The following is a 16820-nucleotide window of genomic DNA, read 5'->3' as shown; positions in this document are numbered from 1 at the left end:
CGTTTTTCGTCAAGTTCTTAAATTAGTCCTATTCTGCTTTCGTCACTCATTCTACATTGAAAGCCACTGACGATTGTGACGAATATAGAATGGGTGACGAAAGCAGAATAGGACTAATTTATGAACTTGACGAAAAACGAATGGGACGACCCAAGATGATACCCACAGAGGGGCACGGCCATGTGCACGTGCTAACGAGCTCCCGCACACCGAAAGAGAAAGAGACCTTATGTTTAACAACGAGTGTGACAAAGATGGATGGAATGAAAAAATTAATCAAAAATAACAGATTTCTTCGTAGGCACAGAAATAAATATGGAAGTATTTTTTGTGCTCATGTATGAGTATAACCTATCTAGGTTATATAATATCATTGCTGGTGTCCCACAAAACGGAGTTCTACGTTCGTTCTCAAGGCCCAGGTTAGGCATTCCTCGCTGCTCGGCATAGCCGTATAGCCTGCCTTACAAAAGGCAGGGAGGGTGTCTATGGACACGTGCCCATCAAAATGAACTACGGTCGTTCTCAAGGCGCAGCCTAGGCACTCCTCGCTCGCGTAGGCGCACAAGCACAACATACTTACAAAAGGGAATCTAACAAACGGGACACGTGATCGTAAAAACGGACTACGTTCGTTTTCAAGGTCTAAGGACGTCTACGGAACGCTTAGTCTACACAATGTCATCTTAGGTCCACATGTCAAGGTACAACAAAGCGCGGTCTTAAATTGCAGCCACATTAAATATTCATTAGTTAAAAAAACCCCGGCTAAACAAAGCTGTACTGCGGGCTCAGCATGGTTCAATTTTTATCGCCTGTCACTATACCCGTCACTTTCGCACTTACATACTTGTTAGAACGTGACGTGTATGGTGACAAGCGATACAAATGCGACCGTGCATTGCCGCTGAGTACTTCTAAGCGCCACTTGCACCATTCTACTAACCCCGGGTTAACCCGCTAAACCTGGAGTTATCATGGTTACCAGTACAATTTGACACTGGGCTAACGGTTTAACCGATTAACCCCGGGTTAGTGGCATGGTACAAGTAGCCCTAAGTAAGTAAAGCTAAAGATCACTCAGTTTATTTATCTCTGTTTTGTTTTTCTTCTTCAATATAAGCATAAGGTTGTTAGATTCCTGTTCGTTTGTATTTCTTTATTCTGGTATGATCGAATCTGACTTTATAAATAACTCCTTTAATAGCAGCCTATGCTCTCGGTTCTTCAATCTTTCTATAATTTCATTCTGTCCTATTTTTTCAAACTTTAGTGGTTGTAGGTACTTGTTCTTATTTTAAGGTGGGTATGTACAGTTTAACTATTGCTTTAACTTTTTTTTGCGCAACCACCAACCCGCCATTTCAACATTTTGGTAGTCAATATGGGGCATTACCTATGAAAAGGGACCTTATTGTCGTTGGCGCTTACGCCGCACAGCGTCGCGCGGCATTGTATTTATATCGGAGCATCGTTAATAATGGCGTAACCGCCATCGACAATAAGGTCCCTTTTCGTAGATAACGTCACATATTTGCCGTCGTGAGAATAAACACCAACATTATGTTAAAGGTAGAAATATCAATCAAACCAATAGCATTGCTAGGACGGTCGCTTTGTTATCAGACATATATAGACTATAGACATATAGAGTTAGTGAGGTATTAGGGGCTGTCCATTAATCACGTCCCCGATTTTGGCGATTTTTGGCCCTCTCCCCGCCCCCTAAACCTAAATGCATCACGTCGAATCACTCGAGCGTAAGAATGTGAAAGAAATCGAACGATTTCTGACAAAGTAAATATTTTTTTGTTATTTACGGTTCAATGCTTAAGTATAGTAGGGTTTTATAACTACATTATATTTATACAGCTGGTACAGCTACTAGCAATATTTATTACAGCCATATCATATAAATCAATTCTAATTTACGTGGTTATCGGTATATTCTTGTGGGTGTTTTGCGTCGCGACATACGTACATTTGAAATTAGAGGATTATTTTTTTATGAATGAGATAAACGTCGTTATTGACGTTGCCGTAAAATATTATTTTATATCGTGGTTGCTTGCATGAAATAATACATATTTATTTATTTTAAAATCTTGAGCTCTCAACTCATTTATTTTTATATGCGTAGGTAGTCTATAAACTTGAACATGTCTATAATTTTTTAAATATTGAAACATTGTTCATGTTCATAACATCTTATTCATGTCCGTGTAACTATTTATGGTTAGAAGACACATCAATTATTAAATAGTCAATGGCTTTTGTTATATTTTTAATTGAGTATGTTGATTAGTTTTTGATTGCGGCGATTTTTGAGTCAGTTAAAAATACTGGCGTATTCGTAGTCTTGCGTATAATGTAATTAAATATGTGCGGAACCCTGTCATTCTATTAACCGGCTTACCGCCTGTTAACTCTTTGAATGCCACGCATATTGTGTATCGTGCCCAGTTGCCCGCCATCGTAAACCTGATTGGAATGCACGAAGTAATATTAAACGATAACCATACGCGCCTGTGGCCGTCTTTGGTGGTCAAAGGGTTAACCTTTTTGCAGGCCGCACCAATCTACAAGATTTCCCCAAAAAATTCAAATACATAATATATTCCAATTATTCCAGCTTTGATTTTTGATTTTAAGAAGTCACATTTACTGAAAGTGCAATCTAAATTGAACCTTAAATCGGCAAGCTAGTTGAAATTCAATTGCCGCGTATGTGGCCGATAAATCTTACTACGAGTAAGTATGCCTGGAAAACGGTAAATACTCAAGTGCGTTATACATATGTATTACTCGCAATAGTATATCTTATCGGGATATATGAAAGTGCATTTTACACTACGCGTTCATGAGTGTGTGGAGGTCTTTGGCGGCAACGGAAAAAAGTTAATGCTACACAGTAGTTCCCATTTATGACGATGTCTGCATAAGTTCATTTAAAGACAATAGAATTAAAGCTCGTATTACTTAGTACTAATGGAGGTTTTTATATTTGCGTCTCATATATTTTTAATAAGTTCTTGCCTTAACTAGTAAAATGTGATTATAGTAAGTGTACATTTCTTAGTTAGTATTGTACAGATCGCGATGCCATTGTCATGTGAATGATTATCATATATGTATTTGTAACTTGTGTTTACCTCAATAAATAACGGTTATTTATTTTTTGTTTCTTTGCCCCATAACTTCTCATTTGTCTAGTCTTTGCACAGTACAATAACATAGTGCGCCAGGTATTAGGGCCTTATCACACTGGCGATTTGCCGGAGAGTTGAAAGCGAGGCGAGCGCGCAACGAGTTCGCCGCGAGCATGTACCTAATGATCTCGCCGGGATATCCTGGACCAGGGATGTAACGGATGTGGTTTTATCGGAACCAGATGTTTTAAATTTAGTTTATCGGAACCAGAAACGGAATCGGAACTTAAAACGGAACCGGAACCAGAACCGGAGCCTGAGTCAGTACTATCAGTAGGTATACATTACACAACACAACACATATGAATTTTCTTCTTCCAAAAACACGGATATACCAGAACATCTAATTACTGCAGCACGTGGCAAACGGGGCTATGAGCGAATGACTGGTATAAACCTGTTTGTTTTTGATGTACATCGCTCATGTCCCGCTGTCGCGCTAAGCATTGACATCCGATATAACTTCCGATTCAAAAGTAACGGAACCGGAACAGAAACGGATGTGTAATACCAAACGGAAGTTCCGACTTAACGGAAACGGAGCTCCGTAACATCCCTGTCCTGGACTCCCATGAAATATGTACATTATAATTTTCACGTGAGTACCTAATGGCAGAAGTGGTAGCAAGTCTACAGTGACGTAAGCTGGTGTCATACCTGATTTCTTAGATCATGACTAGAACGCCACGCCCATCATGCGCGGGCTGCGCGGCGCGTCTTCATGAACCTTATCGGAATGCACGAAGGTTGATATTGGGCTGTATATAGTGAAAGGGAAACATGGATCCGATTATTTTTTTTCTTGCATTGGGAAAAAGTTGTAAAATAAAACAAAGCATATATATTATCCAAAATCCTTGTTAATATCAACAGTATAAAATTTCAAAATGGAATGTCGGGTTACATTAAAAAAATATGTGGCATAACACATGGAATTCATTTGAGTAAATCCTAAGTAAAACACATTCCTTCACAGAAGAACTTTTCTTGAAATTAGTAACTAGTGGTCTAAGATCAGTAATATCTCTTTAGCGTTCATGTTTTGGGAGACTCGAAAAACCACATGAGACTCGCGAGCCGCGCTTTGTCGACCCCTGGATTAGTTCATAGTTTAAAAAAATATCCCTCTGTCTTCAGATCGTATTTATTAAAGATGGCAAATTGCTATAATTCTTTTCCTTTTAGAATAAAATTAAGTCAGTAGAAATGCCAGATGCGTAACACGAGGTTCTAAATCAGGTAAGTACTTTAATGTGGTAAAATTTTAAAGAAGGTTTTTAGATAGGTATAATGTGTCAAAGGTCTGTTTGATTTCAAACATAGACAGAGAGAATCATACTATCTTTGTCTAACACTTACTAGTGTTAGAAAAAGATAGTATGATGATTGATAATTCTGTGCTCCTATGAACTCATAAGTACCTATTATACATAATATATGAGTTTCGTATATTGCTGGTGTCAAACAAATTCATTGAAAACCTACATCAAAACCCGCTATTACAAAATAAACTAACAGTCTCTTCCCACAATATTTTATTGCTCGCATAAAATTTTCTTTAATCGATCTTTGTCCTACAAAGAAACAAAAAGCTACTTTATACTCACTTTAACAGGATCGCTGTAATAGGGAATATTACGCGAAAGTCTGCGTAGGGGTCGCCACATCAACAACAAGTAAACAATCTAAGGGTCTACCGCAAACGAGAGAGTCGACATTTTGTTATCTAACCTCTCTATCACTCTTGCATATTCGAGCTATAAAGAGGCAGATAGCTGAGTTTCGATTTCGCGTGTCCCGGCAGCCCCTTTGTAAGCAAACCGCCTTGATGTATCAATGTCATATTTGATTGTCTGTGAAAACTTGTCAAAAAACAGTTTAAGGTACATTATGTATAAGTTACTCTATGGTACACTTAAGTCACTAGTGCTGCACTCTGGCGGCCAAACATTGCAGTAATACTCCCTATTGGAAGAGGAGCAAATACTTAAATACTTCTTTCATCAGTCAACACTCTGGTTTTGAACTCTATCAAAACGAGACATAGTTCAAAATTTGAAGAGAAACGTGTCCCCACTGTCTGTTACCACAGAGTTAATATTGAAACCATGATTGTCTCGGTTCGTGTCAGGCCTTCCAGGGCGGCTTGGGCCCGCTGTGGTTGAATTTTCTTTAATCGATCTTTGTCCTACAAAGAAACATAAAGCTACTTTATACTCATTGTAACTGGAAGATGAGCAAATACTTAAATAATTCTTTCATCAGTCAACACTCTGGTTTTGAACTCTATCAAAAGTAGACAAAGTTCAAGAGAAACGTGTTCCCACTGCCCGTTAAAGAGTTAATATTGAAACCGTGATTGTCTCGGTTCGTGTCAGGCCTTCCAGGGCGGCTTGGGACCGCTGTGGTTGAGGCTGCGGCGCGCGCGGCGCTCGGGCCGGTCGCTCGTGGGCTCCTCGAGCGGCGACGCCGAGCGCTCCGTGCTGTCCAGCGCCGGAGGCTTCGTCAGCAGCTGTACCATCATGGCCATAGAGAAATATAGTAAGACAAGAGTGCTCACTCCATACATCAGTTCAGACTATTAATGTTAGTGTCTACATCTAGCATCGAGTAGCGGAACTATCAGTACTGCTATTTGACAATAGATGTAGCACCGACCGGAAAGTCTTATCTCAACAGCATAAGACTTTCCGGTCGGTGCTACATCTATTGTCAAGTAGCAGTACTGATAGTTCCGCTACTAGATGCTAATAGTCTTTTTGGTACTAAAACTGATGTATGGAGTGAGCACTCTATGTATTTTTTTCTCTATGATCATGGCACAATGTTACACGTTATCATAGACTAGGAATACTCTAGACGGAGTTTAGAGCAATTATTTCATGAAACCGATGCTGCCAAAAATACAGGGGGTGCGGGGGGACGAGGTGAGCGAACCGTGGCGTGATTGGTCCGTTCAAAGACACGGACCAATCACGGCACGGGATTCTGACACTTTGACTCGAAGATGGAGTAAAACTACCGTATATAGTGGCAGAGGGGGTAGCGTTACTATGCTCAGTCTAGAGGATGTCTTGTCTGAGCACGTTATAGATCGATAAAACGATAATTCACTTTAAAACTGGTCAGTTAAGGTCGAATATTGCCTGATACGTCTTCAACTGTTACTAGAATCGTCGAAAGGAGCTTACACATGGGGCCAGAGCCCGCCGAACAGCGTTGTAGCACGGTCGCATTTTTATCGCCTGTCACCATGCCTGTCACGTTGAAGTATGTAAGTGCGAAAGTGACAGCCATAATGACAGGCGATAAAAATCCTACCAATTACCATGCTATCGCCGCACGTGTTGCTCTTGTCATCGAATGGTTGACAATGAACATGTCGAGCGATATCTGACCTAAACTACATAAGTGCCAACATTTGAGTCAGGGTGGAATTCCACCTGTCCAATGTGCAGCGTCTCACTCTCTCATTAAGTAAAATGTGAGATACAAATACACATTGGACCAAGATATTGAATAGATCGAATACCATTTCTGGAATGCCAATATTAAATCTAGTTCTCGGTCTTGATTGGACAGTCTACAAGTTTACGTCTAAGTTATGCAAATTCTTAGAATTGTTACTAACCGATTTGCTCGGTAATCAACGAGTTAACTAGTAAGCTAATGACAAATGGTATTTACCAACTTAACGTAGTGTTGAAGCTCGTGGTCGGAGATTCCATCAAAGTTGAGGGGTTCGCGGTCGCGGCGCGGCGGCAGCGACAGCGGCGGGACCTTCCCCGCGAAGTCGGGCGCCGGCGTCGACGCTGTAATATTTATAGTTTGTAGCTTTCTAATAGACCCCGAAGGCTAATCCTATTGTCTATTGTTAAGAAAAACCGCTCGTGCCATGTGCCACAACCACCTGCATAAAAAATCGGTACTTCAGTTACTGAGTGCCGGCGAGCCGAACGCTACAGAACCAGTCTAAAATGTGTCATCGAGATGCGTAACAAAGGCGCGTTATCGGAGAGCGCACCTACACTGGTTTTTTGAGCGTTGGACTAGCCCGCGCTCAGGTGCCAAATAGAATAATTAGGACCCTTCTTTGCAAGTAAGTAGCACGTGCGGTTTTACTGAACAATAGACAATAGGATTAGCCTTCGGGGTCTATTAGAAAGCTACAAACTATACAACATGTTTCCAGGGGCCGATCGCATAATAACTTGTAACTAACAATATTAGCGAACGTCTCTTTCTAATCAAAGGAATTTAAAAGAGACTTCCGCTAATATTATTAGTTACAAGTTATTATGCAATCGGCACCAGATCTGGCGAATGCGCCACTAGGTCGTTGATCGATCTCGTATTACGACATAAGTTGGCCACTTCTCTTATTTCATTATGATATGCACATGCTATGCAGTGTGGTGCACATTCACCAGATTATATAGTTTTCTTGATAGAAACATGATAAATCGTATGCGTACCATGACCATACGATGGTCGACATATATAAATAAATAAAATAAATAAATATAAATATTATAGGACATTATTACACAAATTGACTAAGCCCCACGGTAAGCTCAAGAAAGCTTGTGTTGTGGGTACTCAGACAACGATATATATAATATACAAATACTTAAATACATAGAAAACAACCATGACTCAGGAACAAATATCTGTGCTCATCACACAAATAAATGCCCTTACTGGGATTCGAACCCAGGACCGCGGCTTCACAGGTAGGGTCACTACCCACTAGGCCAGACCGGTCGTCCAAATATATATATGTTAATGATATTACTTTTAAAATAATGTAAACGAATAAAACCATCACTTAGATGGTTGGCAGTCCTCAACCGTGCGTTTCTCCTGAAACTTCCTGCCTCGCACAGCTAAACTGTGGAATGGTATCTTCTGCGGTATTTCCGGACCCATACAACCTTTATACCTTCAAGAAAAGAGCGACGGTAATCGCTTACCATCAGGCGATACGTCTGCTCGTTTGCCTACTAAATCATAACAAACTGCCCGACTCAGTTACGGCGTGTAGTCGCATCCCCTCACCCGAGTCCCTGGTGTGGTCGGGGGGCTCCTGGCCGCTGGTGAGGATGCGCACGGCCTGCCGCCACTGCTGCTGCATCACGCCGTGCAGCTGCGTCGCGATCTGCCCGCGCCGCCGCCGGTGGGACTCCAGCTAACCACTAGTCGCATCCCCTCACCCGAGTCCCTGGTGTGGTCGAGCGGCTCCTGGCCGCTGGTGAGGATGCGCACGGCCTGCCGCCACTGCTGCTGCATCACGCCGTGCAGCTGCGTCGCGATCTGCCCGCGCCGCCGCCGGTGGGACTCCAGCTAACCACTAGTCGCATCCCCTCACCCGAGTCCCTGGTGTGGTCGAGCGGCTCCTGGCCGCTGGTGAGGATGCGCACGGCCTGCCGCCACTGCTGCTGCATCACGCCGTGCAGCTGCGTCGCGATCTGCCCGCGCCGCCGCCGGTGGGACTCCAGCTAACCACTAGTCGCATCCCCTCACCCGAGTCCCTGGTGTGGTCGAGCGGCTCCTGGCCGCTGGTGAGGATGCGCACGGCCTGCCGCCACTGCTGCTGCATCACGCCGTGCAGCTGCGTCGCGATCTGCCCGCGCCGCCGCCGGTGGGACTCCAGCTAACCACTAGTCGCATCCCCTCACCCGAGTCCCTGGTGTGGTCGAGCGGCTCCTGGCCGCTGGTGAGGATGCGCACGGCCTGCCGCCACTGCTGCTGCATCACGCCGTGCAGCTGCGTCGCGATCTGCCCGTACCGCCGCCGGTGGGACTCCAGCTAACCACTAGTCGCATCCCCTCACCCGAGTCCCTGGTGTGGTCGAGCGGCTCCTGGCCGCTGGTGAGGATGCGCACGGCCTGCCGCCACTGCTGCTGCATCACGCCGTGCAGCTGCGTCGCGATCTGCCCGTACCGCCGCCGGTGGGACTCCAGCTAACCACTAGTCGCATCCCCTCACCCGAGTCCCTGGTGTGGTCGAGCGGCTCCTGGCCGCTGGTGAGGATGCGCACGGCCTGCCGCCACTGCTGCTGCATCACGCCGTGCAGCTGCGTCGCGATCTGCCCGCGCCGCCGCCGGTGGGACTCCAGCTAACCACTAGTCGCATCCCCTCACCCGAGTCCCTGGTGTGGTCGAGCGGCTCCTGGCCGCTGGTGAGGATGCGCACGGCCTGCCGCCACTGCTGCTGCATCACGCCGTGCAGCTGCGTCGCGATCTGCCCGCGCCGCCGCCGGTGGGACTCCAGCTTACTCTACACATTGTTCAATAAATAAGTGTTGATAACCTAAGTACTAATTTGCAAGACAAGATTGACTAGCGACCCGCCCCGGCTTCGCACGGGTTAACAAATTATACATAAACCTTCCTCTTGAATCACTCTTATCTATTAAAAAAACCGCATCATAATCCGTTGCGTAGTTAGCTAAGCTATGACAGACAGCGACTTTGTTTTATACTATGTAGTGATTTTATTTTAACGTCGTTTGTTTTACTAAAGAGGAATGTTAAGTACATATTGCCTGCCAAGTGCTTACTGCATGGCCGAGCGTGGCGAGGTTGGCAATCCCTTTTCTCGCCAAGTGTGTGTAGTCCTTCTCAAACAAATGCGGGGAAATACTAATATAAATACATAGATAGGTAAGTCTATTTTTTACGTTCGTAATAATAATAATCACAATTATTTTGCAAGTTGAGTTCAGTGAGTAATAAGGTTCAAGTTTTAAAAAAATACATTACCTACACAATAAACCGTTTACCTCTAATAAGCCGATTTTTTCGCTGGCCTGCGCCAGCTGTAGTCGATACAATTTTATCTCTTCTTTTTGTTTCTCTTCCAGAACTTTAATCTCCAATTTGTGTCTGAAACAATAAAAAAATTATTCGCAAAAGATTTAACACTTTAGTTTAGGATCTAAGACATCTAAGTAAAGAGAAATATAAGAAACCAAGAGAACCTACTAAATGTGCTACTACACTTTTCTTGCGGGTATGCCACACCCCACACCACTCAGTTTTTTTTGGCCGCGGAATCGCCAGCAGCTGCCGCTCAGCTTGCTCAATAGAGCAAGCAGTTAATAAACTGCATCTTACCTACCATGTCTTTCAACAAACTACAAAATCTCTTTTAAAGAAATCCAGTATGCCACTAGCGATCCAGATCCATTGCATCCTAGTGCATGAGTGAAAGTGTTTGGTGTAAGAGAGAAACTCACTGCTCCTCGATCCTGGCGACCTGCCTATTGAATGTTTCCAACATGGCGCTTTCCTTGCCCCTCGCGTTCTCCAGGTCACGCTCAGCGTGTTCCAGCTGCTGCTGGAACTCCTGGAGATTGTCCAGTCTAAGACTAGCGAACATTAGTGTAAGAAAGAAACTCACTGCTCCTCGAACCTGGCGACCTGCCTATTGAATGTTTCCAACATGGCGCTTTCCTTGCCCCTCGCGTTCTCCAGGTCACGCTCAGCGTGTTCCAGCTGCTGCTGGAACTCCTGGAGATTGTCCAGTCTAAGACTAGCGAACATTAGTGTAAGAAAGAAACTCACTGCTCCTCGAACCTGGCGACCTGCCTATTGAATGTTTCCAACATGGCGCTTTCCTTGCCCCCCGCGTTCTCCAGGTCACGCTCAGCGTGTTCCAGCTGCTGCTGGAACTCCTGCAGCTTGTCCAGTCTAAGACTAGCGAAAATTCGTGTAAGAAAGAAACTCACTGCTCCTCGATCCTGGCGACCTGCCTATTGAATGTTTCCAACATGGCGCTCTCCTTGCCCCTTGCGTCATTCTCCAGGTCCCGCTCGGCGTGTTCCAGCTGCTGCTGGAACTCCTACAGCTTGTCCAGTCTAAGACTAGCGAAAATTACTGTAAGAGAGAAACTCACTGCTCCTCGATCCTCGTGACCTGCCTATTGAATGTTTCCAACATGGCGCTTTCCTTGTCCCTCGCGTCATTCTCCAGGTCCCGCTCGGCGTGTTCCAGCTGCTGCTGGAACTCCTGCAGCTTGTCCAGTATAAGACTAGCGAAAATTGGTGTAAGAAAGAAACTCACTGCTCCTCGATCCTGGCGACCTGCCTATTGAATGTTTCCAACATGGCGCTTTCCTTGCCCCTTGCGTCATTCTCCAGGTCCCGCTCGGCGTGTTCCAGCTGCTGCTGGAACTCCTGGAGATTGTCCAGTCTAAGACTAGCGAAAATTGGTGTAAGAAAGAAACTCACTGGACCTCGATCCTGGCGACCTGCCTATTGAATGTTTCCAACATGGCGCTTTCCTTGCCCCTTGCGTCATTCTCCAGGTCCCGCTCAGCGTGTTCCAGCTGCTGCTGGAACTCCTGCAGATTGTCCAGTATAAGACTAGCGAAAATTACTGTAAGAGAGAAACTCACTGCTCGTCGATCCTCGTGACCTGCCTATTGAATGCGTCCAACATGGCGCTTTCCTTGCCCCCCGCGTTCTCCAGGTTACGCTCAGCGTGTTCCAGCTGCTGCTGGAACTCCTGCAGCTTGTCCATTCTAAGACTAGCGAAAATTGGTGTAAGAAAGAAACTCACTGGTCCTCGATCCTGGCGACCTGCCTATTGAATGTTTCCAACATGGCGCTCTCCTTGCCCCTCGCGTCATTCTCCAGGTCCCGCTCAGCGTGTTCCAGCTGCTGCTGGAACTCCTGGAGATTGTCCAGTATAAGACTAGCGAACATTAGTGTAAGAAAGAAACTCGCTGCTCCTCGATCCTGGCGACCTGCCTATTGAATGTTTCCAACATGGCGCTTTCCTTGCCCCTTGCGTCATTCTCCAGGTCCCGCTCAGCGTGTTCCAGCTGCTGCTGGAACTCCTGGAGATTATCCAGTCTAATACTAGCGAAAATTAGTCTAATAAACTCACTGCTCCTCAATCCTCGCGACCTGCCTATTGAATGTGTCCAACATGGCGCTTTCCTTGCCCCTTGCGTCATTCTCCAGGTCCCGCTCGGCGTGTTCCAGCTGCTGCTGGAACTCCTGTAGCTTGGCCAGCACGGCGTCCTCTAACTGCTTCTGGTAGTGACACTTCAGCTCGTTTTTCTGGAGTTCCAACTGTTTCCGCAGGCACTTCACTTCAGCATCGAGATTGTCCTGAACAATATATGGAAGAAAAACTATATAATTAGTATACGCAACTATGCTACTGTCACAATACAAGCAAGGAAATTTTGATAAAGAAATTGACTTATGTAAAAGAAACGTTTACATATAATCAGAAATTACTTTTCGTCCCCCGAATTCTTCCGAACTGCTCCGAAACCTATTCGCATCGTCTCACTCGCTAGTCACGCTCGGCCGGCTCATTCGAATCATGAGTGGGAAAAAGTGAGTAAGGAACACCGAGATCGATGAGTTACTGAGCAAAATGAGCGAGTTGAATCTGCACTGAGTTGAAGAGTGAGCGAGTTCAGTCAAATGATTAATTTAACCTCCTAAGGCCCAACGAAAAATTGAGTATGTTGTAGTCAGTACGGCTCGTAGTCCTACCAGTAGTACTATTGTTTTATACTCATTCAGACCCAAGTACTTAAAAGACTTTTTTCAATGTTATTGTACTTATACAGCACCTTGTACAGCACTTTGATTTTTTTTTACGAACTTGTTAAAGGGCTCACAGACAAAACAAAACAGTCCTTTAGAAGTCCGTACACGCCAATTTCGATAAGCGCAAATGGGTATGGGTAGGACCTTGGGCCTTAGGAGGTTAAATCACTCACTCGTGAATGACACATGTCTAGTATGGCGGCGGCTAGGTTCGTGTTATTGTTTTTATGTAATAACACCGTAACATACGCATTTATTAAGCAGGTCGCTACATTGGTCCTGTTTATCGGCCAGTTGGCGCTCCAGGACGGTGCAGCGGCCGCGCTCCTCGTTTATCTTGGTCCTCAGAAGGTCCCTCTCCTGATGTACGAGGGCCGTTTCTTCGTCGATGGACTGCAGCCGTTGGGACAGCTCGTCTATTTTTTGCTTTGATTCGTTGTGGTCCGCTTTTTCCTATAACGTAATAATCCATGTTATAACCAAGTATAGCTAACTCCACATTTCGTAAAGTTAGGTCTAATATAGGCCCAAGATACACTTGTAAGTTTTATTTACGAAGTAGGGATACAGCTATATATCGAGAGATGAATATTGTTATCTCATTCTAACAAATAGCTTTGTCCTTACTGAGGTAAGTAAAACTTACAAGTGTATCACCAGCCTAAGGCTCACGCACAACAATAAGATACTTCGATCTGTGTATATAGTCTCAAATTGCAGATACATATTTAGTTACAGATGAGGATTTAGATTTTAGCCTTTTTTCATCAATCTATTGCATGTCACAACAAACACAGGGCTAAAAGTAAAATGTATAATTAATGTAAGTTTTATTTTGTTTTATCCATAGTCCTAATCCTGGTGTAAGCCCATTTGGAGAAAACAATTACTAGAAAAGCAATGAAAAAAAGGTTGGAGAATATTCAGTAGGTACTTAGGTACTATTAAGTCGTGTTTAAATTTAAATTCAAAAACTAAGTGCTAGATTGTATGCTAGCAGTAACAATATGAAAGTATAATTTTGCATAATATTGAGCTAGCAAATGTTTAAGAAGATAATATACCAATACAACTACCCACCTTTTCCAACACATCCTCCAGGTTCTTTACACAATCTGTTGACTGTTTATTCAATCGCATGACAGTCTCATAGTTTTCCTTCAAGACCTGTATTTCCTTGTCCTTGCTGGCTAAAAGCTGGTCTTTGCTGGCCAGCGCACTCTCTGTGCTGGCCCTGACCTGCTTCATTTCCAGGTTGAGTTGCTTGCACTTGTCTTGGTAATCATGGGCTAAGTCTAGGGCTTTGTACAGCTCGGATTCAAAATGGCTAGTTTTCTGTAAATTAAAGTAAAGAAATAAGAGAAAACTAAAGAAGCTTTAGAGAGGCAGAAACCCAAAGTTCGCTGTTGGCCCCCAGGGGTATGGAGAAAAACAGTGCAGACTATGATGATAAAATATATGCGTTTTGAATTTTATGATTTGGTTTATGAAAAATATGTAAAAATAATAAAGTGCCAAAACATACCCAGCATAAAAATGAAAAAGTAACTACATACCTTCTGTGCTGCATCAGCAACAGCTCTAAAGTTGTCAACCTCCCGCATCATCTTGTCCAGTGCAGCCTTGTGGCGCTCCTCGGCCCGGTCCAGGCTGCTAGTGAGCTTCAGCCAAGCCTCCCGGAGCTTGGATATGGCCTCGTCCTTACTGTGGTCTACTTTGACAGCAACTGCCAGCTTCTCTTGTTGCTCCAGTAGTTTCTTTTGTAATTGCTGGATTATGGATTCGCAATGCTAGAATCATAAAGTATATACTATAAGATTAGAATTTAAACTGCCGTGAGACATAGTAACATTAAGCTTATTTTAGTTTTTAGCCATTCACACAATATTAGCTTATTTTTATATTTTTGTTGTTAGATTTGGCAAAAATGTATGTTATGTAATAATGTATAAAGAAATGGTGTCATATATTGTTATAATTGAAAAACCTGACCCAGGTGCAAAGTAAGCTTTGCAAAGCTTCAAAACATATGTAAATGTTCTCTTTATCTCATACACTAAAATGACAGATTTGCTCAAATAAATTGGGGTAATCAAGCTGTAATTTTAGTATCTGGTATATAAAAACAAACAATAATGAAATACACAACAGCCTGTGCTGTGTAAGATAATTTACTTGCCTCTCTTTTCAATTTTTCTTCTTCTAACTTTGCACTCTCCATCCTGTCCCCCTTGTCCCTTTTTTCACCCCACATCTCACTTAAGCTCAATAAATCTGTGTCTATAGTGTCAATGTACTTGTTGCGAAACTCACTTAGTTTCAAACCGTCTTTACCCTCTGGAAAAGGTCTCATTTGTGGCATCTTGAACTCATCTTTTTTAGGAGACAGAGAGTGACTTGTATCTGCCATGGAATTTTGAGAATTACTTCCAAAGTTTTTAGACTTGTACTGCTCCAACACCTTTGAGGCTCTATCATAGATTTTATTACTAGAAGGACGGAATGTGTCTGAGTAAGGTTGAGGTTTCTTCGGAGTTGATGTAACTTGGATTTCTTTAGAATCCATGAAATTTAATTTTCTGCTGGAAGGAGATTTTGTTTCATTTTTCAAGGGCCTGCAGTTCTGGCTTTCTAATACCGATTTTAAATTAGCCTCTGCAGCATACTGTGATCTAACATTGCTTGATGTTGGCTTGTCAATTGTTTCAGTGTTATTCTTAACCAGGTATATATATTTATCTAATATGTTACTGGATACAATTCTACCACTCGGAAGTTTGATATCATCAACACCCATTTTCTGGTCCATCTTCCTTGTCATGTAATCACCTGTAGCTTTAATAACATTCTCTGGGCTAAGAGATGTTTCATTTTTTATTTTAGAATCAGGTATTTCATATGACTCAACTTTAGTCAAAAATTCATCAATTTCATGTAATAGTAATTTATCATTCTTCTTGCTAGGTGTAGATACAATACTGCTTATGTCTCCATCCATACTTATTGTATCATTTGCCGAAGATTTATCAGGAAAATCTTTGAATTTTAATGGTGGTATATGTGTTGTGCCAATTGAGTCTAAACTTGTAAGGGACCAGTCTCGTTTTCTATCCCTTTTATTTAATACCTTTCGTCGCCGCCTGCGTGGGAACGTAAAGCACTTACGGTCGAGACTCCGGCTGTCAAAGCTTTCCGTCTCACAACTTTTACGTCTTCCTCCAAAACTAGAAATACTCTCGTTAGTACTTAACTCTAAACTTTCTAACCTATTTTCAAGAGAGTGCACTTGGTTGACGAGTTTCCCCAATACTTGAGCAGTGCAAGACGGCTTGTGCACGACAGTTCTAGAGGAATCTAGAAGTGATCCTTCGGAGCCCGAACTTGGCACAAGGAAGAAATTCGGCGGGATAAGCAAAAGAATATCGGTATCGTCGGTGTCACTCATCACAGCAGTTTTGATGGCATAGTCTATAGTTTATAACTGATGCCATCCTTTAGCGCTTACTCAAATAATACTGCTTTTATTACTTTGAACAGTTTAAATTTAAGATTAATTAATTGAAAGTATAAATAAACTGTTTTAACACAACACAACCGTTTTCTGATTGTTGTTTTGTTTGTACATGGTTTGTACTGACGAATCAACACAGCCAACCAAATCCAATCAAAGTTTGACACCAATTTCAATATTGCCACGTGTAAAAAAGTGATGTGGTGTGTTTAATAGCCCTAATACACTACCGCACCGCATAAAGGTCAGGGTGCGCCGCACCAATAAGAGAGCGAGAAAGATATATCTCTTTCTCGCTCTCGCTTGGTGCGGCGCATTAAGGTCGCGGTGAGGTGTATACCGCGAAAAACAAAATTTCGTTTTCCATTTGCCTCTCTCGGGCTAAACAGGGCGCTCCTTCTTGTGGACTTGCAAGAGCGATAGAGGCAAATATTGAAATTGGCAGTTTTTATACTTTATCGTGTAACGGCAAAGTTAATCGTCACACCGCAGGGGACCAAAATCCAAAGAGTAGTATAATTGCCAA

At 43.3% G+C, this 16820-nt stretch overlaps 1 protein-coding gene across 1 annotated transcript; it reads right to left on the bottom strand.

Annotated features, from left to right (window-relative positions):
- Positions 1–5524: 5524 nt before the first annotated feature.
- On the bottom strand, positions 5525–16394 carry LOC134659153 (centrobin). The gene is made up of 9 exons (XM_063514784.1): positions 14963–16394; positions 14340–14573; positions 13864–14118; positions 13033–13236; positions 12104–12330; positions 9994–10096; positions 9379–9488; positions 6897–7047; positions 5525–5721 (listed from the first exon to the last, which is right to left on the bottom strand). Exons 1-9 carry the CDS (start codon positions 16226–16228, stop codon positions 5584–5586), a joined length of 2688 nt encoding a protein of 895 aa, XP_063370854.1. The 5' UTR covers positions 16229–16394; the 3' UTR covers positions 5525–5583.
- Positions 16395–16820: the final 426 nt, after the last annotated feature.

The sequence above is a fragment of the Cydia amplana genome, chromosome 2 (assembly GCF_948474715.1).
Source record: "Cydia amplana chromosome 2, ilCydAmpl1.1, whole genome shotgun sequence".
In the NCBI taxonomy this organism is placed as follows: Eukaryota; Metazoa; Arthropoda; class Insecta; order Lepidoptera; family Tortricidae; genus Cydia; species Cydia amplana.
The sequence above is the reverse complement of the archived record's forward strand: the minus strand, read 5'-3'. Positions and strand labels throughout refer to the sequence as shown.

Excerpts from the sequence above, each read along its gene's own strand:
- LOC134659153 (XM_063514784.1), bottom strand. The coding sequence starts at position 16,228 with ATGAGTGACACCGACGATACCGATATTCTTTTGCTTATCCCGCCGAAT. Across the intron at positions 10,097-12,103 it reads GTCGCGAGGATTGAGGAGCA|ACACAAATTGGAGATTAAAG; the intron begins GTGAGTTTATTA and ends TTATTGTTTCAG. Across the intron at positions 9,489-9,993 it reads AAAAAATCGGCTTATTAGAG|AGTAAGCTGGAGTCCCACCG; the intron begins GTAAACGGTTTA and ends AACAATGTGTAG.